Source organism: Podarcis raffonei, chromosome 11 (genome assembly GCF_027172205.1).
Source record: "Podarcis raffonei isolate rPodRaf1 chromosome 11, rPodRaf1.pri, whole genome shotgun sequence".
Lineage (NCBI taxonomy): Eukaryota > Metazoa > Chordata > Lepidosauria > Squamata > Lacertidae > Podarcis > Podarcis raffonei.
This window is the reverse complement of record NC_070612.1, coordinates 27,600,010-27,621,934: the sequence shown is the minus strand read 5'-3', so window position 1 is coordinate 27,621,934 and position 21,925 is coordinate 27,600,010. Positions and strand designations below refer to the sequence as shown.

The following is a 21,925-nucleotide window of genomic DNA, read 5'->3' as shown; positions in this document are numbered from 1 at the left end:
CCAGAGAATACTGAGAAGCAAAGCAGCTAGTAAGCCTCATCTTTATTAAACTATTGCAACAGGGTCCTCACTCACCACATGCCGGAGGGAGGAGGAACCCAGGACAAAGGTGTGCCCACCCTTATATAGACCTTTTAAATTGCCCACCCTCAAACTCCAGACCACCCCCCAGAAACATCATACATGCATCACAGAAGGGGTGTATCCCAGGACCACCTTCCCCAATGCCTCATACATACATCACAGGGGGCGGTCTAAAACAGAATCCTGAGTGTGTTGTTTATCTCCTGTCTGGCAGGTTACCTGGTTGCATTATCTGGGTTTTGGCCACTCTTTTATTATAACTACTTAATTCCTGAATCCAGCTCACAGGCTCACCCTATCCACACCTTAAATGTGCCCTTAAGGCAGGATTGATGGGCACAGAGACATTTCCTCCCTCCTTGGTCAGTTTGGGAGAGTCAAAATGGTTTCAGGACCGCCTTCCTGTACTGTTTCAGACATGTGGGTTATGTATTTATGTATGTGTTTGTCTTGTGCATTTAATTTACATATTTGAGACCTTAAATTCTTATAAAAATACCTACGGCAAGTCCGCAAGCAGAACTGCTCTCTCCCATTCTGTACTATAGCTTCCACAGAGGAGGGGGGGAGGGGGGGGAGAGAGAGAGCATAGCCATTATGGTTGGTAGCCTTCAGTAGGCTTTATCCTCCAAGGTTTGCCTAAATCAGGGGTAGGAAGCCTAAGGCCCATGGGCTGGATGCGGCCCAATTGCCTTCTGAATCCGGCCCGCGGACGGTTCGGGAATCAGTGTGTTTTTACATGAGTAGAATGTTTGCTTTTATTTAAAATGCATCTCTGGGTTATTTGTGGGGCATAGGAATTCGTTCATCCCCGCCCCCCAAAAAATATAGTCTGGCCCACCACATGGTCTGAGGGACAGTGGACCAGCCCACGGCTGAAAAAGGTTGCTGACCCCTGGTCTAAATTCTCCTTTAAACCATCTGGCTTGGTGGTCATCGCTACCTCTTGTGGGAGCAAATTCCATGGTTTTAAATATGTGCTGTGTGAAGAAGTATTTTCTTCTGTCTGTTCTGAATCTCCCAACATTTAGCTCCATAGGATAGCTACAAGTCAAATGTTATGAGGAAGAAGAATTTGCCTTGATCCACTTTCTCCATGGCATTATCACACACGTTTATATCACGTCACCTCTTAGCTAAATTAAAAAACACCTCCAAATGCTGAAGCCTTTCCTTATAGGAGAATTGTTCCATTTCCTTGATCATTTTGCTTTTCACTTTTTGGAACGCTTTCCAACTCAACAATATCATTTTTGAAGTAAGGCAACCAGAACTACGGACAGTAGGAATCCAGTTGCAATATAGGTTTGTATAATGGTATTATGCTATCAGCAGCTTTATTTTTAATTCTTTCCTAATGATCCCTAGCATGGAATTTACATTTTTTGCAACTGCTACATAGTGGATCAACATGACTCCAAGATCTTGTTCCTGGCCAATCACCACCAATTTACCTCCCTTCGTAGAACCATTCCTGATATACAAAAGTTATTTATTTGATTTATATACCAGCCTTCATCTGAAGACCACAGAACGGTTCACAACATAAAAATACAAAATGAAGATGCAAAATACACAATAAAAGCAAAGCAAACCAATAACCATCCTTCCACAAGAGGGCCACATCTTATTACCATGAGTCCTAAAGCTTGTAAGAGGTTTGAACCCTCCAAACTATATAGGATAACACATAAAGCTATTTTATTTCACTGCAAATGCAGCCATTACTATGGCATAACATGTATAAACAATACAAGAATTCTAACCTATGGTCATGTTACAGTAAAATTTCTCCACCCCTGTCCTTCCCTTCATTATGTTCCTCATTATTTTAGATTTTAAGTTCCTTGGAGTCAGGCATCTAACTTTTTAATGAAACACTTAAATGCACAATGTTACATGTATACTGATGGCACTGCAATAATAGCAGCAGCCAACTATTTAAATGCAGAACAGTTTACTAAATATGCATAACATACCATTGTAGTGAGATAGCTTTGGAAATCCATTGAATATAACAAAAATGATCCCTCAAAATGCTAGGCTGCTTTCCACTGGCACACAGTTATAGGTGGTAAAGAAAGTCAAAATGTAAGGAAAGGCATTCCTGCCTTCCCAGCAGGAAATAAGATTTAAAAGGCAAACCTGTTGCTCTGTCTTCATTCCAAGGCAACAGCCAATAATTTCTCTGGAAATTGAGGAGGCGATGGGAAGAATGTTGCAGTTACAATACTCTCCGTTAATAACTCCTTCCATAAAACTGGAATGGTTCTTCCAAGGTAGAGCAAACAAATCTAGTCATTAAGTTAGGCAACATATTTTACAGCAGGAAGTTTTCAAGTCCATCTGTGCATCAATATAATTAAGCGCCACTGCAGTTATGATTATGAAAACACACCTCTTTGTCACAATAGCTTGACAGACTACTGCTTCTCCTCTGAATCAGCAAACCATAGAAAATGTACTGCTCTGCTTCTTCTTCACATTCTAGCCACATTTTTCTCCAGTTGCAGAACAATTTCCTTCAAAGCTGGATCTTCTGCCCAATTGACCTCACTTCCAATAATGAGATTCTGAAACAAAATCAGTTTGTTTAGCTTTTAAAGAAATACTTCAGATACTTCATGCTCCCAATAGCAAACGGAACTCTCTTCAGGATGTCAATACTAAAAAAAAAAGGGGGGGGAAGTGGGCTGATAAAAGAAAGTGGTCATGCACTGTGCAAGTTATACGTTCGGTCATTCTCCATCTATGCACAGAAATTTTAAAGTTTAATATATTAAACTGTCAATATATCACAAAATTCCCCAGTAAAAGCAGCTTTCTTATTAGTAAAGTCATTCTTGCTAGTAGGATGTAAATTGGCTCAATTTATATTTAGTACAGATCAAAATGAAATAATCTGTCCTTCTCAGAGGCAGTTTTACCTGGAAGATGTTTTGAATCGATGTCGTCATCTCAATTTCCTTTTGCAGATTTCTACGGGCCTTCTTCAACATTTCACTCACTTCCATATTGTCCAGTTCCTCTTTTTGTTTCATTTTCATATTATGTATATCTGCCAGTTTGCAATCCATAGCTTGCTTTAGTGCTATTGAATTATGAGGAGAAAAATATGAAACTATGAACTTGATCATTTCCCAAACCCTAGTGCAAGAAGAAGCTTTGTAGTGAGCGATTTATGACACAGTTTTAAAATAAAGAAATACAGTTGTACCTTGGTTGTCGAACACCCTGGAACTCATAAGTTTTGGCTCCCAAACACTGCAAACCCGGAAGTGATTGTTCTGGTTTGCGAACGTTCTTTTGGAACCTGAACATCCGACAGGGCTTCTGGGGATTCTGATTGGCTGCAGGAGCTTCCTGCAGCCAATCAGAAGCCGTGATCTGGTTTTCGAACATTTTGGAAGCCAAACGGACTTCCGGAACGGATTCCATTCAAGATCCAAGGTATGACTCTATGCCTCCATTCCACACACCAAGCTTAAACTGTTAGAACTCTAAACACATGTAGAGTTTTATCCAATGCTGCTGTTTTGTGAGCAGGACAGACTTCCATCTGACACAACTTCAATTCCCTTTCCTTTTTTCCCCCTCCTGCAGCCATCTGAGCACCCTCAAAAGCTGCTGCACAGGGTTGGGGGACCTTCCAGAGCAGATTTATGGGCATGCATAGTATTAATACAACCAATAAAGAGCTACAATACACTTAAAGAAGCTACTACAATGCAAGTAATGCATTTCAACACTGCTTGTAAAAAGTAGCAAGTCAGCACGGAGTAGTGAACAAAAATCAAAGGTAAGTGATCTTATATAGTAATTGCAAACTTTGAGTGGGGAGTGCCTGGCTGTTTAGAAGCAAACTGGACCGATGAAAAATCAAGGTACTGGTTTCTACATACTAAGGGGATTCCCCGTGTATGCAGAAGTATATATTAAGTGTGCAAATAAAAACAAGCTCTGCTGATTCTACAAAAACTTAGTTTTGGAAGAGAGTGTGTACACATTAAGGCAGATCTGTGTGAGTGGGGGCAGCCAGGCCCACTTGCCCTGGGCATTGGAGGGCTAAGCTAGCCAAGGGGCCCTCCAGACATGCTGTCATGCCAAGAACGCCCTGTGACAGACCGGGGACTTATTGGGTGAAACACTCATGCCTGTCCATATGCACTGCAAGGCTTTGATAGTAAAATCTGGACCTGAGTTACTGCATACTAGTGTGTAGCGTCAGGTCAGATTAGGCGTTGGCCTGTCTCACGCCCTGGGCTTCAGACAAGCTTTGCATGGACCTGCATTAAGGCCGTAATATGGCTTAAGGTTCTTTTCTAAATAGGATCATTTAAATACAGTCATACCTCGGGTTAAAGTCGCTTCAGGTTAAGCCTTTTCGGGTTGCGTTCCGTGGCAACCCGGAAGTAACAGAGCGCGTTACTTCCAGGTTTTGCCACTCACGCATATTCTCAAAATGACATCACACGAATGTGCGGAAGCCGCAAATCGTGACCCACCCACCCAGACGCGCAGTCGTGGGTTGCGTTTGCTTCAGGATGTGAACAGGGCTCTGGAACGGATCCCGTTTGCATCCTGAGGTACCACTGTATGAGTAAAGCAAGCGGCAGTAATCATCCAGTAAAACCAGAATTGGAGTAGCTAACGGAAAGCTTTGTGGGGATGCTTACCTATCTCTGTTATTGTTCTTGAATGCCCACAGAAAGAAACCTTAGCACCTGTGTAATTGCACACAATGGTACTGTGATGTGGCCTTTATACTGTTCTTGGGGCACCTTCCTTACCACACCCCTTTTGCACTAACCACCAGACTGACTATCCATGAGAATTTATAATGTGCACATCCATCATTGGGTGGAATGATGTTTCCAACACACACTCATTTTCATGGCACACCACCTTTATAAGATACAAAAGGGAAACCGATATTTCACTACGGTTAAAAAACTTACATTGTCTTCTCTGCTTAACTTCATTCAATTTTTCTTCCAGTTCACGTGACTGCTATATTAAAAAAGCAGTTCATTAATATATTTTGTAAAAAATATCTACCCTGGTTGTCAGAGTAATACTTGTTGGCATCAGTCTACCTTGAGAGACAATGGAGTGCTCTTCCAGAGGTGAAGTCAAAACACTGAGTTAGCAGCACCAAAGTGACCTCCCTGGGGCATAAGCCTGAGCATTGCGTATGGAGGTCCTGGGATGCCCAGATGACAAGACCGCCCCCTCTTGGCCTCGCTGCTGTGGTCCAAAGGAAAGCAGATAAATATATTTGGCACCAACTTGGCTACAGGAGTTGCCAGAAGGTGGTGTACAAGATGCCATCCAACCACCTTAAGGACTCCATTCCAGATTTGTGCAGGGTTTACTCCTTAGGATTTTCGTCTCCTGAAGATGTCCCACAAGGCAGTAGAGATTTGGGATCAGTTTTCCTCCTCCTACATGGACTACCTTCCCAGATAAGTCCCCTCTGCCCCTCACTTCTCTATACAGCCTGTGCAGAAACCAACTTCTTGAACATTGGACCCACTATTGGTCTCATCCACTCAACTCGCCAGAACCTGTCTTCACATATTCGGAAGTCCCTTATTCACTGAGGGTTTAAGACCCATTGGCTCCCCTCACCTGGTTTAGCTGGCCAGTCAAAGCCATTCCCGGGGTGTGGCTACTGTTGCATGCTGACAACTTTTAGGAGCCACAGGTGTAGGGTGGGGACCAAAGGTGGACAAGCTACCCTGAAAAGAGCACAATGTGTCTCCCCCCACTACCCCCCTGACACCCCAAAGTAATACTGTAACTGTGAATATTAACTTTAGTACTTATTTTTAGGAGAAAGGGTAGTATGTAAACACAGTAACTTTTTAAAGTACAGCTACACTTCTATCTACCATGGGTTGCAAATATATCTTTTCTAGAAAATGAGCCTTAATGTTTTAACAGAAAGGATACTTGCCTGCTTTAATTTAATTACCGCAGTACTAAGCATCATAATGTGTTTTATAGTCTCCCCGATCAACCTAATGAAAGCATAAACAGAAATCAGCATGACCCTGAGGCCCATACAATCAAATCAAACTTATATGCAAATACACTTAAACAGAAGCCTGATGCCCTTTTCTTCTAACAAAAGCATATACAGGGACATATAAAGTTGTCTTATGTCAAGGAAGACCACTGGTCCACCTAGCTCAGTACTGTTTACACTGACTGGCAGTGGCTCTTCAGGGTTTCAGATAGGGGACATTCCCAGCAAAGCATGCAAAGCTCTACCACCAAACTACAGCCCTTTCTCTTTGGGAGGGGTGATTTGGAGTGAATATGCTGTGTTGGATTAAGCTGCTTAATTCTTTCCCTGGCTGTGGTTTTCTGCTGTAAATCCCCTCCTTCCCACATTGTTCTTTTCCCTACAGAGTTTCAAATGTGTTTCCCACAGGGGGAGTTGCAGCAGAAAGCAGTGGCCAAAGATTAAGCAGCCTCCATACTGCTATTTCTCTCCAAATCATCCCATCCCAAAGTGGCTGGTATTTTTGTTGTGCATTTTGTGTGTAGCATTTCATTTGGTCCTTAGTTTACACCAGGGCTGCGGAACTCTGAGTCTTCCAGGTGATGGCCAGTTCCCATCAACTGGGATGGCCGATAGTCAGGGATGATGGAAAATATATTTTGGACTCTTGGTTAAGACTTTATCGACACATTTCCCCTGCAATATGACCCAGCCTTGTATGTTTTACTGAACATAACATACAGTTTTATTCTGTATTTTATGTTATATTGTATCATATTGAGTTTCTTGCTTCGGTGCCTAGATATCTTTATGTTGAGTGGTGTAGAAACTGATTGATAAGTAAACAAACAAACAAAAACGTAGTCTAACATCATCTGGAGGGCCACAGATTCCCCACCCTTGGTTTAAATCTATTCACAGACTCAATTTAAGTGAAGGCAGTTTGACTTCAATCCATTTTTCTCTAACAAAAAGAGTTGAAAACTGCCTGCACCAGATCAGGTCTAAAAGCCAGGTGATGGGGGTATTTCTAATGGCCAGATATTCATATATCAAGAGATCTGTCTTTGGCTTTTACTAGTACTTCTATGTGTGTATTATGCCAGCTAAGCATGCAATACACCTGGGCATCAAGATATTCATCTGCAGCTGCAGCAAGTTGCAAGCAGTGAAAAACAACAAAAAAGCAGTATTTAGAGAAAAAGTCTCAAAAGTACATGTTATGGCACCAGCACCTGTGTGTTGTAATGCAGATTTGGTCAAGTTCCTATGAAGCAAAGGGACTGGAGCCATTTAAAAACCAGGGTGGGGACAACAGCATGCTAGACCGCCCACTTTTTTATTGTCCATGTTTTCCCCTCTTCAGCTGTTTTCTTCCTAGGGGAGTTACTTTCACTGTTATGACTTCCCTGTGAGAAACTGCCAAAACATGTTACGGGGAGGTAAATGATATAGGCGCTTACTCTAAGTGGACGCTCCCAAACAACCAACCAACCAAAAACAAAAGCAGCAGCTGCCTTCTACAAAAATCAGCAACAGCACAATTCTAAGGAACAGGTTTTCTGAGATCACAGATAATTTTAACCTGATTCTAGTTTTAAACTGTATCCCAGTTGTAGTTAAATGGAACCACAGTATGAGAATTTTACAACGGACTAAAATAGGGCATTGCAACAGCTGATTTAAACCAGCTATAAGGGACTAGAAATTTCATTTAGGAATATCAGTTGTCTAAGCAGAGTGCCTTTCTGAAATATTCTATTATCCACAGAAGCAGTATTTGCATATCAATTCCACAGTCATTAAACAAGCTACAAATACTCCTGTCAGTTAAATAATTCAGTTTAAAGAACTCCTTGGGCTTTCAAATCCCCTTACTTTGAGTTGTCATCATTGTTCTTCAGCTTGGCTCTAAGTGCATCATTTACTTGCAACCTATACAGTTAAAAAGAAGAAGAAAAGTAAGATGTGTTCTGAGGAAATGCATAACAGTATGTCTAGGACATTCACGGAAGAAATAAGAACTGGATTCTAAGATTTTTTTTCCTGCTCTCATCTACACATTTCCATGAACAAGTGATGCACCATAACCTACTGGCTAAACATTACAGATCACATCAGAGTATTTCAAAGATCAAGAAGTATATTAAACTTTGTATAGTAAAGAAGCTTGTGTTTGTATTTCTGAGGAAATTCCAATAATATATTTTATTTCAATTAGTGGTTAAGCTGTTTCATGTGCTAAATGTCATAGGTTTTATTTATATATTCACTAAACCATTAAACCATTTTTTAAAAAGAAGCAGACATATATGAAGTTCAATAGAAGGCAGCTGCAGAATAAAAAGTTGTCTAATGCTCAATTTTGTAAAGCATAAAAATTACTATTAAGTAATTTCACATATGTAACTTTGCTGCACAATCAAGCACTGAGTTGGAAGCACATTAATTTCAGTGGATCTTAGTTCCACATAACATTTGCTGGATTGTGGCTTGGTGTTTTTAACTTTCATGTGGTAAGAATCTGACCAAACAAGCCATCCCTGTGGTAACAGACACAGTATATTTTCAGTTCCTCCAATCTACATTAGTTCTTCATTCATGTCATATGTTATACTTCAACTTTTCAGAAAGATTGAATCTTTACCTTTGTAATGCCAAAGTTTTGTGTCTGTGTGATAGCTTCACTTCTTCCAATTCCCCTTCCAAGTCTTCTATTGTACTAAGAGCAAAAGAAAACTCAGGTAAACAGAAACCAAGGATCAGGTGATATGAAACGTATATTTCTTAGAAGGTGATTCTTCTATCAAACTTTTCTAACTGGAGAAGTTTTTAACACATTTTCCTAGTTATTGATGTTTGAAAAGCAATATTTCTCTGCTCAGATATTGGTCCTTACTCTTTCTGCAAGTTGCATTGGGAACTTGGAGATGTAGAACAGCAAGTAGATATGTAATGCTAAAATTATTCATATAATGATATCCTCCTCCGCATTTAATGTAACATCCGTGTTGCCAGCATTATTGGGTGGGAAAGCTTTCTGAGACCATGTAACTTGTTATTGGATGCAGCGTTCAGCATACAGATTTCAACTTTCACTGAGAAATTAATCCAGTTTCCAGACCCCAAGGCTATGAAACAAGGTTGGTGTGTGGACAATACAGGGGAAGGGACTGAGAAGAATTCCCCAGACAGGCAGTGGAGTATTAAGACCATGGACAGCTTGCTGCTCTTCTTGATTACAAGGGGCAAACATACAAAATATGCAGACAACCATTTACATAATTTAAACTGGCCACAAAACTTCCAGTTTATTTTTTTAACATGGTCTGAGCACAATGAACAAAACGACATCAAGCCGCTTATCCCATTTCCCTTGCTTTCACACACATCCCCTTGGAGATACATCCCACTAAAATAAGTACAGTTTACTTTCAACTATGTTTGTTAAGGATAAAGCTTGCCATTTAAACTCAGAACAAGCATAAAGATATTTTAGACACTTTTAAACACAAGCCTGATAGTTTATAAATACTACAGCATTTTCAGTTATTTTGTTAAATCACAGATAATTCTGCAAATAGAAATGAACATGTAAAGAGATACAAGTTAATGCTTCATGCCCATTTCCTCCTTACAGACATAACATTGCCATTAGCCCTTTGCCTTTTGCATAGAGCACAAAAGTAAGTTTTTGCTTGTTTGAACTGTACGTGGGGGGGGGGGGAACCATGGAAACATCATAGTAGCATATTCATTAATAAGTTATGATGACATACCTCACAACGGCCTTTTCATCAATAACTTGATCCGTAATGATTTCTTCATCTGTCACATAAAAGATGAATATGTTAGAAGTAACTGAAAAACACTTCCCGCCCCCCCCCCCAAGAGGAACATGCCAATAGTTTCAAAACACCATTTCATAGGATTATACATCACAAAGAGAAATAAAGTCCTCAAGAGACTTCATCCTGGTATTTACTTTCTAAACAAGGGCTTATCAAATAACTTTACATGTTTGTACTGTATTTTTTATTTAGCAATATATAAACATAAGGAAGTTTTTATTTTTCACAATGCTAGTCACACACTTACTTGCATTAACTGTTGCATTATATTCCAAAAGTTGTTGCTTTATTTGTTCTCTTACTCTACAAAGTAAAAAACAAATTAACAGAAAAAAATCAAGAGAGTGGATCTGGTAGTAGTTTACAAAAAATTTATCTTGTTCACATATGAATTAATAGCATCCACCTTTTATCTGATAATGAAATCAAAGATAGTAGCATTCTGATCAGTATTCTTAAGGAGGAGCTGGGTATGTCTTTAGAAAGACCCAATCTTCGGATGAAGGGCAGTATACATATTTAACAATAATAAAAAATTAACATCCCGAAAGGGTCTTGCTTCTCCCATTACCACAACCTTGGATTCCAGAAGAAATCAGCCATGACACTCTCTGCCTTTGCAGCCTGCAGCCTCTCTCCCAACTTCTCATTCACATAACTGAATTTTCAACTATGGCCTTTTACTTTTACCTAATTAATCAGGGAGGGAGGCCCACCCATTTGGCTTCTGGCACAGAGCCATTCCCTTTGTTCTCTTAATGAATCATAATTAGCAGGCCATTACCAGGCTGGCCTGGATATTCCAGCAATTGAATCCATGCTAGATCCAGGAATTTTAAGGGGTGCTCAAGCATAGTCTACCACTTGAAACTCATAACTTATAATGCAAGGGTGTGTGGGTGCCATTGAGGTTGGTCTGGAAGCTGCAGCTAATGCAAAACACTATGGCTCAACTAGCTGTAATGTCAATACAGCTGGACAAAGCCCAGTACAGCCCAGAACCATAATCCCTAAAATATAATCTTATCCCTTTATGCCCAGCCTATGACTGCACTCTGAAGGAGAGGGTTTCTTACAGATAACATATCCTCAGGAGACCTGCTCCATGCAATGTAGAAGTTGGGGCTTTAGAGTGGCAGCACCTACTCTTTGGAACTCCCTCCCACTGTGTATCAGATGCTGCCTCTATAGTCATTTGAAGACTTTCCTTTCCCCACGAGCCTCTTAAGGGTAGATTTTTGTTTTGTATTGGACCCGAAGTTGTTTTTTATGCATGTTTTCACCATTAAATCGCTTCAGGGCTTTTTTTCTTTGGGAAGCAACAAACAAAAGCCACAGAATCATAAAGTTGGGCTGGATCCCGAGGGTCATCTAGTCCAACCCCCTGCAATGCAGGAATCCTGCCCACAGCCATCCCCGGGTGGGCTCAAACCACTAACCTTCTGGTTAACAGCTAGATGCACAGACCCATTGCACAGACCTGGGCACTTTAATAAATAACTAGGTAAAGGTAAAGGGACCCCTGACCATTAGGTCCAGTTGTGACCGACTCTGGGGTTGCGGTGCTCATCTTGCTTTATTGGCCGAGGGAGCCGGCGTACAGCTTCCGGGTCATGTGGCCAGCATGACTAAGCTGCTTCTGGCGAACCAGAGCAGCGCACGGAAATGCCGTTTACCTTCCCGCCGGAGCGGTACCTATTTATCTACTTGCACTTTGACGTGCTTTCGAACTGCTAGGTTGGCAGGAGCAGGGACCGAGTAACTGGAGCTCGCCCCGTCGCAGGAATTCGAACCACCAACCTTCTGATGGGCAAGTCCTAGGCTCTGTGGTTTAACCCACAGCGCCACCAGTGTCCCAATAAATAAGTAAATATGCACAATTACATGCTCCCAATGCATTTCCTTGGTCTTTCTAAATAATAATATAGAGGTGGCATAGAAATTCAAATCTACCGTGACTGGAAACAGCAAATGCGACAGTTTGGAGGGGGGGCGTGTTTGTGCGTGGGTGTTTGCAGAGGTAAGCATGAATACAATATTTTTTTGAGGGGAGGCATAATCATTCACACGACGTGGCGCACGTTCACTATTTGAATGGCAATGCCCATCAACTTTTTGGGGGGGCGACCCCTTCAAATATTTTATGGGGGAGCGAAGGGCGTGGGCTCCTATGAGGGGGAGTGTGAGTGTTTCTCTGTTGAGACTCCGCCCGACACCAATACCCAGAGAGGGCCTGACCTTAAAAGCGACACCAGGTCCAGCTTCTCCTGCCCCTCCTCGCCCACGAGCCGTCGGGCTTCTTCTGCTGTCTCTTCAACGAAGACGTCGAGAGGAGCCGCCGCCGCCGCGCCCTCCCTGGTTTCCATCCCGGCAGCAGCAGCGCCCAGCCAGGCCCGCTTCCCTCGCGCAACTCCCTCCCCTCTGTTTCAAAAGGCCCGCCGCCTCAGCCTTACGTCACGGTCCCGAGGGAGCGCGGCGATCGATTGCTCCAGCCTGAGATAAGCCCCACTCCCAGCTCCGAACGAAATCCGAAGACGCTCTACCTTCCGGCCTGGTGGGCCACGCCTCCCAGCTGCGATGGGCGTGCCGAAGAAAGCGCCTCTTCAAGGGGGCGGGGCGTCAAGTACGCGGAGCCGCCTTTGGACCCCGCAGGAGGGGGAAGTTTTTTTCGGGGGCCATCATTTTATTAATTACTATTACTACTATTACTACTACAACGTTAGGTCCTCTCTCGCGCAGACACACATAATAAAACAAAGAAAAATGGGTAAAGGAGGGCGGTCGGTTATAAACCAACTAAAACAAGGGGCGGGGCTTTAGGCTGCAATCCTGAACACATTTACACCTTTGATTTGGCGGAACCGGTGAATTTAGGCTTGCAGTGTTAGGATGAAAAAATAAAAAATTGTCCAGTAGCACCTTATGGACCAACTAAGTTTGTTCTGGGTACAGTGGTACCTCGGGTTATACGCTTCAGGTTACAGACTCCTGTAACCCATAAATAGTACCTCAGGTTAAGAACTTTGCTTCAGGATGAGAACTGAAATCGTGCAGCGGCGGCAGCAGGAGGCCCCATTAGCTAAAGTGGTGCTTCAGGTTAAGAACAGTTTCAGGTTAAGAACGAACCTCCGGAATGAATTAAGTACTTAACCCGAGGTACCACTGTATAAGCTTTCGTGTGCATGCACACTTCAGATACAGTGAAGCAGAAGTCACCAGACCTCTATATTCTTTGGCGATCACTCCTAGCTGAGTAAGATTGTCTTCCATATACACGGTTTTAACAATGAGTCCTTAAGTGACTGTGGAGGCCAATTCTGGATCCACACGTCCTTCCACAGTGGGGACGTTGGTTTCCGGACAGGAGTTGATCATGGTATGGATTTGCCAAGCGTTGACCTATACATAAGGGTAGGGTGATTGCTGGAGAATTGATGCTTTTGAATTAGGGTGCTGGAGGAGACTCTTGAGAGTCCCATGGACTGCAAGAAGATCAAACCTATCCATTCTGAAGGAAATCAGCCCTGAGTGGAAGGACAGATCCTGAAGCTGAGGCTCCAATACTTTAGCCACCTCATGAGAAACAGCCAGTTACTTAGTAGGATTTAAACATAAGCATAATGGGCTTACTAGAGCTCACTATACAATAGCATCTGCCAAGACTGACCTATATCATAGGTGACCATGTTCATTGCAGTCATTACATTGGTTGGCTTTAACAACAGCTGCAGCTATCTTGCTTTTAAACAAATTCCTGTGTGCCATACCCTCCCTTTTGCCTGATTGAACTGGAAATATTTCCAATCAAGCAGTGTAATTGCAGTAGTGCTCTTCCCAAGACTTTGCAAATTTGTGACCATGAATCCTTACTAGCATGGTTGAGTTGCTGTGAACATCAGAATATTTTTCCTCCCACCACACCCAGCTACAGGAATAGCACACATGTTGCACCTGGCTCAGATAAATTGAAGTCACTCAAAATGATTGCACCAATTCAGATAGGCAGCCATTTCTCATCCTTTTCAGCATGGCTTGCTACTTTTAAAGTGACAGAAACCTACTAAAGTTGACTAGCTTCAGGCTAACCTTCCCCAATTGAGTTGTTTTTATTAAACTTTCACCAGACTCTGGAAGCTACAGTATGAAACACCCCAAGCAATTTATTATAAATTCAAATAATAAAAACTAGGGTATATCTCACCTGTCCTCTCCAGAAAACCCAATTTGTAAGGCCTGAGCTGACAGCTATAATTTCCCTTTTTTTTGCATTAGCTAAAACAATGTTAATTTAAAAGTGTGTTCTGTTATTCCTTCAGAATTGCTGCTGCAACAAATACTGAAGTTTAAAAACTACACTAATAGGAGGGAAGGAAGGCCTTACATTCCAGGTATCTGAGACTGATCTATACCTCAAGTAGTCATGGCTCATTTTATGTTCCATGTACCTGTGATTACATTTGATTTCCACTTGTGTCAAACAGCAGCTTGGCCATCCTAACAAGAGTGGTTAAAGGACAGCAATAAAATAGACTTTAAAAGAACAGGAAGAGTTATTGGCTATTAGAAGTTGCTCTTAGACAAAGCAGACAAAGAGGTAACCTAAAAGTCTAGCCAAATTGGTTTCCCTAAAGCATACTTTTATAATGGTTTGCCAATCAGCTGGTTTTTTAGTAGTTTGCTCATGTATGCTGCATTGTGCTAAAGAACATACAACCATCTTCATACTGAGAAGCCAAAGATTTATAGCTTATTTAAAATTATAGGCTGCCTTTGTGAATCAACAGCTCACTAGCTAATCTGCAATTCAGGAATTTCAATTAGACCATGACAAGGAGGTTAAAGTAAAAAAGAAGTTTATTAAAACTTTTATAACCACTATATTTATAATATACACACACTTAAGTAGCAACACACGGTGTCAACTTTGTCCAACAGTTAAATTAGGTTTATTTCGAGAATGGTTTAGCCAGATCCTTTATGACTGCAGAGTTCAGTGCTGGAAGGGTGCTGATCTTGGCATGCTTGCTGGTGGCATATTTGTTCTTGACAGTCTGCGGAGAGATTGATCAATAGTTAACATAATTTTTACACCATTGTAGAGCCAACCATATCACTACATATTAACATAACCAAAGCACACCTGTGCTTAATCACACTGACTTAGCTATAAACCTCGTTTAGTAGCAAGTTAGGATTTACATGTAACCAGACGCACAGTGGTATAGTTTTTGCTTACCAGATGCTTTGCATTGCCTCTGTTTACCAACATCACATTCTTTGCCATATGCTGCATAACAGGAATAAGATCAGTCTCGGTATATTGCATGTAGTGTTGTAGAGCTGTTGTCTAAGAGAGCAAGAAGTTAAGCGTTAGAAATCCTTCTGAGTAACACTTGAAGGTCATGGAAGAGCTCAGAATGCATGAACCTCCTTTGCACTTGATCTAGTGGCACACATAATGGTGTGCTTAAGGCTACCTAGAGGCTTTGTAGCAGAGGCAAATTTTGAGGCAGATCTCCCAGGGTCACAGCTTATTCTTCAAGCCACTCTGCTCTAGCAATTCTAGCTCACACATGGGAATGTGTGAAACAAATACCCCAAGTCATTTTTGGTATTTAGTGGAGGTGAAAAGCGTAGTCTTTTACCTTACAAATTTCAGGCTATGTCTGGGCTCAGTTACTTACCCATTCTCCCTCTTCAAGTATTTTAGTAGATAGGCAAAAGGCCGCAGCAGCAATTTGAGAGGGAGGGTAGTGTGCCATGTCATAATCCACCAGTGAGAGCTCCATCAGGTATTTTGCAAGTGTGTGTTGCTGTACATCGGCCTGGAATAGTTAGGGTAAGATAGTGTTTATCACCAATGAACCCTGAATATCAACAAGGAAGACTCTGCCTTGCATGACATTTCTGCCTATCTGAAGAACTTAATCAAAAGGTTGTGCCTTTGCAGCTACACACAGTTAAGACAAAGCAAGATGTTGAGCTTTTTACAGCTTTTCCAGGACAAAACAATCCAACTCCATGGCCAATTTCAAATTTGCCAGGCTCCATTTTGAACCACAAATGCTCATAAAAGTAGTGATAGCCATTTCTGCTTTCCCCAAGTTTGTGTCTTTCAGTTGTTTTGGCCCAACTCCCAACAGTCATGCTGGCTGCAGCCAATGGGACTCACCCACTTGGAAGGAACCAGGTTGGAAAAGACTGGCCTACTGGTAGGATACTGAATACAACTCCTCACGCCAAAAGGAGACATTTTAGGATTCGAAGTTTGATCTTCCTACACACACATTTGACTCAGGAGTGTAATACTGTGACCCTTAAACAGCATTACCTCTCCAATTTTTGATGCCCTCCGTAGGAAATGCAGTGGAAGAGGACGACCAAGATTGAAGTCCAGTGATCTCAGGATCTTCATCTCCATTTGCCTAATCTGCACGTTGGTGTAGGTGTTATCTGTCACAAAGGCAAAGTCGCCGATTTCTGGAGGGTACATTTCTTCATATTTGCTGGCAACGAACATGGCTGTTACACCAACCAGTTGAAGCATCCTCTTATGAACTTTGTTGTTCTGCAATAGAAACAACTGTTAGCCAAACTGGCTAATAACAATATTGGGGAAGACCACTTACTCCCAAAGCGGACACACTCTTCAGCAAGGAATATTTATGCACTTGTTCCACTGCAAGTTCAATGGTCAACTTCCTGGGCCGATAAGCCACCTCCAGTCTAGCTACCCTGGGAGAGCTGTGTAGTATGTGTGTTTACCAAGCATGAAGCTTTCAATTTAAAAGGAAAGTGCATTGTTCCATGTATGATCAAATTCATACATGGGCGTGGGAAACATTGCGATACCATGTATTGCCTCCATACAATGCAGCTAAGCCCCTCTGCCTTCTGTGTCCCTGCAGATTCTTAAGGAAAGACAGCTGCAAACAGGCCAAAAAAGAAAAGTGTTGCCATGCTGCTCTTACCTGCATAAAGCGATCAATAATGGCAACAGTCATGTACATAGTCTCTTGCAGGAGTTTGAATTTCATCTGGACCTGCACAAGCCAGTCAATTAGGACTGCCCGCATGTTCCCAGTAATTTCCTGGCCTGCCAAGTAGTTTGGTCTCACTGACTGCTGAGCCTGTGAAGAAAACAACAGATGTCAAATCATGTTTACCCGCACAAACGAAAAGAGTTGCAGCTGAAGCTGACGTGTCGCCACCATTCATTGCTTTTGAACTAGCAAGTTCCTTGCCCCCAATTTTATAAACTGAGTTTGGATTCCATTGATATTTTGCGAGCACAGCAAGGGCACGCAAAGAGCAAGACTCCTAGCTGCTGCTTTCATTTAGGGGGGGCACCTGCTGTGCACAAACTTAAGTAGTGACATTTCCTAGTTAACTTAGATTTGGAAGAAACCTCAGTTTCCAGAGGCATGCATCAGGCTTGCCTTAGCTACTTGAACCAACCTCAAGATCTCTCAGGTAGTTGTAGATATCCTTCACATATTCGCTGCAAAGGTTTGGATCTGAAGCATCATCTGTATCAATGTCTTTCACTTCAAGCAGAACATCTGAAAAGGCCTGGCACAGTATTTCCTCTGCTGGTGCACAACCAGAAGTCTCCATTGGGCTGGGGGATGGAGACTCCAACTGTTGAAGAGAAGTTTTCACTTATTAATATCTGAGCTACATATCTCCTTGGATTGTGGAACTCATGGCAACATACATGGGACTGCAACTGGGCTCCTAATTCAGGCACTGACAGGACTCAGAGCTGTTTAGCTTCAGCAAGATGGCTGCATCATGAGTCTTCTGACCACTCTCTATAGATTGGTAGGCAAAAGGTATATGTGGTCTCTGTATAATAGCCCAGTTACAAGTCAACTGCAGGTCTCTGCTGCATCCATGTCAGGGTTAGGGGAATCTCAGGCCTAGAGGCCAAATGTGGCCTATTGGTCTTTAGAATTTCCCCAGATCACATGTCTTAAAGGCCCTGATTTGCTCAAGTGTTTTTGTCTGGCTGGAATGTGTCCTAGAACTATTTTGCCTGTTTTCTGGGGATGGGTGTGTGTGTAAGCCACGCTATGGTGCAAAGGTAAATTTCTCATTTGTTGCTCTGCCCATATGGCCCACGAATGCTGACCAGAAGGGAAATGCTAGACTCCTGATGAATATTCAGACTCCTGATCAATATTTTGTATAAGAGCATTGCATGGGATGCAGAGCTACTTGTGTGTTACTGACCCAGGTGTAATCATGATGCCAATGGGCATAGAAGCATAAAGGGATCCAGTGGTCCATACCCAGGCTGCAGGAAGAACTAAGCTATAGCCCAAAAGGGGTGGGAAAGAACAGTAGTAGTAGTGCGAGAGATCAGAAGCAAGTGCTAAGGATTCAAATATCCACCTTAAGTCAGATACTGGATTGAGTATTGGACTTGCAACCAAAGGGATTGCAGTTAAAGATTCAAAAGCCCATTGTAATGGACATGGTTTGTCTCAAGTTTCTGCATCTGGGGGGGGGGGACCCACAATACTGTATTCACAGAGTTGATTTCTTAAAGAGAAAATCAGTATTAATCTGGCAGCAGGAAATACCCAGTGGTGTTTGGAGACCACTGAACACTTTGCAAGCCCTGGAAGAAAGTTGTTTGCCATTAAGGTACATTGTTCAGACAACTTAAGTTTGACAATGTAGCCCACCCAGGGGCTAAAACCCAAGCCTCACTATGCAGACTGCCAATTATTGCTAAGGGTAGCTAATGAATGCTCAAAAATAGCTGTTTCAATATCAAGAGACAACACATACTTATATAGCATATATGTACAACATATATAGCAAAAATGTTATTCATAATCCTTCACCCCCATGCCCCACCCAACCATAAAGCTAGGGCTATCATTTGCAAGTCATTTGATACCTTAACGGGTTCAAGGATGGGTTTTTCTTCCTTCACAGATTCATTTGGCTGTTCGGTAGGTCTTGTGACTTTTTGAGTTGTAACTTTCTCCAAAACGGCAGGTTTCAGTATTTCCTGGGCGAGGGAATAGAAGTGGGTAGAGGGAGGAATCATTGCAGTAGCCCTGATAGTTCCCAATGTTAAGCTCTACTTGGAAGGTGGGGGGGAGGGAAGGAGACACTTACCTTTTTCATTACAGCCTTGGCTTTTACTTCACATGCCTTGTTGCCAATGTCCCCCAAGGCAGTCCTAGGCCTCAAGCCAGGTCTGGCACCATCGCCTCCCCGCTTGGTTGCCATTACAGCCTTGATTTTGTTCTCTGCATTGATCTTTGTGTTCTGCAGGAAGGAGGAAGACCCCGTTTAAGTACCTCTCTGTTTCACAAACACAAGGAAGCATTTGCACAGCTTTATGATAAAGCTAGGATGGGAAGGAATAAGAGGTCTGAACCTTACAAGCTTCCCTACCTTAAAGCCCTCCTCCTATCAATTTTGATGAGACACAGTACTAATTAAGCAGAAGCCTTAGCCAATTCACAACTGGTAAAACTCAACAAGCCAGGGCAACGCCCAACCCCCACCCCCCAAAAATGGGTCTGGGAACCGATTCACTAATTCTGGTAAGCAGAAAAAACTCGACACAGCAGTATAATTCCCTTTTTCAAATGGCAATTAGCAGTTACTAGCACCACCGCCCCTTACTTCCTGTGAAACAGAAGCATGTGCACGTTTCCTCGGGAGTAAGCCCCATTTATACGCCTGCATAGGACTGCAGCAGCTTAAGTTTGCCACCTCCTGCAAAAAAAGAGGGCGCAGCAGAAGGCTGAAAAAAAAAATTCCCCCTTCAAAAGCCCCTTTCCTACCCGGGTGACCCGCAAAGCCATGATCCAGACTCGGTCCGCGCAACACGAGATGTTAATCCGAACCAGTCGCCTCTGCTCCCAGCAAACTCCCAGCGGCCGATTGCTGCTGCGCACGAGTCCGACGGCCGCCCCACCTACCGCCGCAAGTTTAAAACTCGCACCAGGCTGCGCTCATTGGCTGCCTCTCTCGGCGTCCGCCGCTTCCCATTGGCCGTGCGGCGTTACACCCTGAATGCGTTTCCACGGCTACAAGTAGGCTGACTTCTCCGGGCGTTCGAAAAGAGGGCGAGAAGGTGCGGAAGGTCACGTGGAAAGGATGGCTCGCTTTCAGTTTGGGAGCTCAGCTGGTAGACGAGGGGGAATAAATAGGCGGAGCCGTTTGCTCCTCATCTAGAAAAGCACCTCCCGGCTATCAAGAAATCAATCCAAACTATTATCGTTCTCCTTATGGGACTGTGTTTCTGAGTTGTGCGACCTCTTCCGCTTGCTTACGTGCGCCGGATTTTGAACTCCCATTGGTCCATATATATATTTTTACAAAAATAAGTTGGGTAAAGCCGAGCGCATTGCACAAGAATGTTTTGGACTAACAACGGCTTTCCAGACCCACTTGTAATTTTAATAGCGTCGCATAGGAAGGAATGCAACAGCCGCAGGTTTTTCCTACCCTATGCTGGGAAATGCACGCTGATTGAATCTTTGTCATACAAGCGTTGAAAAGGATAAGGAATAAATCCCTTAGGACTAGGCAAGTGTAGAGGAAAAACGAGGATAGGCTGAGGTCTCTGGCTCACCTGTGCCATGAATTCAGTGGGTAGCCCTAAACAAGCATTAGCATCTTTGCCTCAGCCCCTACCCTAACACTGCAATATGGGGACAGTAACCTACATTGCAGAATTATTGTAAGAATTACATCAATCTACTGCATCTGTAGTGCATCAAACACTTAAAAGTGGTATATAAATGCTGTTAACAATTTTACTTCCTCCCCAAAACTGAACAGTCTCAAGTTATTACAGTGGTACCTCGGGTTACAGATGCTTCAGGTTACAGACGCTTCAGGTTACAGACTCCACTAACCCAGAAATAGTACCTTGGGTTAAGAACTTTGCTTCAGGATGAGAACAGAAATCGTGCTCTGGCGGCGCAGCGGCAGCAGGAGGCCCCATTAGCTAAAGTGGTGCTTCAGGTTAAGAACAGTTTCAGGTTAAGAACAGACCTCCAGAACGAATTAAGTTCTTAACCCGAGGTACCACTGTATAAAGTATTTGGGGCGACAGCTGTATTATAGAGTCCTGGTTACATTTATGTAACTTCCTCCAAGGAACTCAGTCAGCATGTCATAGCCACTGAGCATGCTCAGTCCCTGTCCCGTTTTAGGGTTTCTCCCCTACCGATTTTTAAAAATTGTTACTGCCTTCATGGTCAGTATGTTTCTGGATACTAACTGGTGGAAAGCACAGGAGGGGTGAGTACTCTTGTGTGCTGGTGATGATGGAAAATGGTTACCCTCACATGTACCAAATAAGTGTGATCCTATCACAAAGAGGTAAACTTTGTAGATATCCAAAATGACCAGGCCCTAGAATAGTTTGCTCATGGAAGTGAGGGGAGGGTCAGCAACACTGAATGTAATTTTAAGTGGTGTTCCTGGTATTTGGTGTGATGTTGAAAGAACTGAGAACAGCAAGCACAGTACTATCGAATTCTACATGTACAGAAGTGGGCAATTACCCAAAAAGTCCAACGGTTCCACATTTCACTTCCAAAGAGGAAGCTTGCCCAAAAGACTGATAAAAGTCAATAGTGCCAAATTTCTCCTGAATACTTGGGGGTTTCAAAACCACAATAATATAAATTTAGTCAGAATATACAACATAGATCAAGGCCAAGAGGATGCCAGTGTGGTAAACAAGCCAAGTCTAGGAAGCTACTAGAAGGCGGCTTCCTTCAGAAAATGGAAGTCTTGTCCAAATGGAAATAAAAAAGCACAAATTTTGGCAAAAGAAACACAGCAGACTATAAGGGGTGACAATCAATCTCATGAATTTAGAGTCTCCTGTGTATGTTTAGCAGTCTCGGAATGTAAAGAGAGATACTCTTATGGAATTGTTATAAAAATTCTAGTGTCTCAAATATAGAATAAATGTTCATAAATGCACATGGTA

General features: G+C 42.6%; 2 protein-coding genes across 3 annotated transcripts; both read right to left on the bottom strand.

Moving 5' to 3' along the window:
• Positions 1-2,152: 2,152 nt before the first annotated feature.
• On the bottom strand, positions 2,153-12,332 carry CENPH (centromere protein H). The gene is made up of 9 exons (XM_053407833.1): positions 12,184-12,332; positions 10,193-10,248; positions 9,874-9,922; positions 8,742-8,816; positions 7,973-8,029; positions 6,044-6,107; positions 5,043-5,094; positions 3,012-3,175; positions 2,153-2,657 (listed from the first exon to the last, which is right to left on the bottom strand). The coding sequence occupies exons 1-9, from the start codon at positions 12,309-12,311 to the stop codon at positions 2,565-2,567; spliced, it is 738 nt and encodes a 245-aa protein (XP_053263808.1). The 5' UTR covers positions 12,312-12,332; the 3' UTR covers positions 2,153-2,564.
• A 2,449-nt stretch (positions 12,333-14,781) lies between these two features.
• CCNB1 (cyclin B1) lies at positions 14,782-19,901 on the bottom strand. 2 transcript variants are annotated; one of them, XM_053407829.1, is made up of 9 exons: positions 19,758-19,900; positions 19,081-19,233; positions 18,857-18,970; positions 17,404-17,586; positions 16,917-17,075; positions 16,277-16,513; positions 15,630-15,770; positions 15,182-15,292; positions 14,782-14,996 (listed from the first exon to the last, which is right to left on the bottom strand). In XM_053407829.1, the coding sequence occupies exons 1-9, from the start codon at positions 19,776-19,778 to the stop codon at positions 14,892-14,894; spliced, it is 1,224 nt and encodes a 407-aa protein (XP_053263804.1). In that variant the 5' UTR covers positions 19,779-19,900; the 3' UTR covers positions 14,782-14,891. The 2 variants fall into 2 exon arrangements, with proteins under 2 accessions (XP_053263804.1, XP_053263806.1); XM_053407831.1 differs by lacking the exon at positions 15,630-15,770 and having other exon boundaries at positions 19,758-19,901.
• Between the last annotated feature and the right edge of the window lie 2,024 nt (positions 19,902-21,925).

Excerpts from the sequence above, each read along its gene's own strand:
- CENPH (XM_053407833.1), bottom strand. The coding sequence starts at position 12,311 with ATGGAAACCAGGGAGGGCGCGGCGGCGGCGGCTCCTCTCGACGTCTTC. Across the intron at positions 8,817-9,873 it reads GATGAAAAGGCCGTTGTGAG|TACAATAGAAGACTTGGAAG; the intron begins GTATGTCATCAT and ends TTTTGCTCTTAG. Across the intron at positions 5,095-6,043 it reads CGGTAATTAAATTAAAGCAG|CAGTCACGTGAACTGGAAGA; the intron begins GCAAGTATCCTT and ends TTTTTAATATAG.
- CCNB1 (XM_053407829.1), bottom strand. The coding sequence starts at position 19,778 with ATGGCTTTGCGGGTCACCCGG. Across the intron at positions 17,076-17,403 it reads ACTACCTGAGAGATCTTGAG|GCTCAGCAGTCAGTGAGACC; the intron begins GTTGGTTCAAGT and ends TTTTCTTCACAG. Across the intron at positions 14,997-15,181 it reads GAGGCAATGCAAAGCATCTG|ACTGTCAAGAACAAATATGC; the intron begins GTAAGCAAAAAC and ends ATCTCTCCGCAG.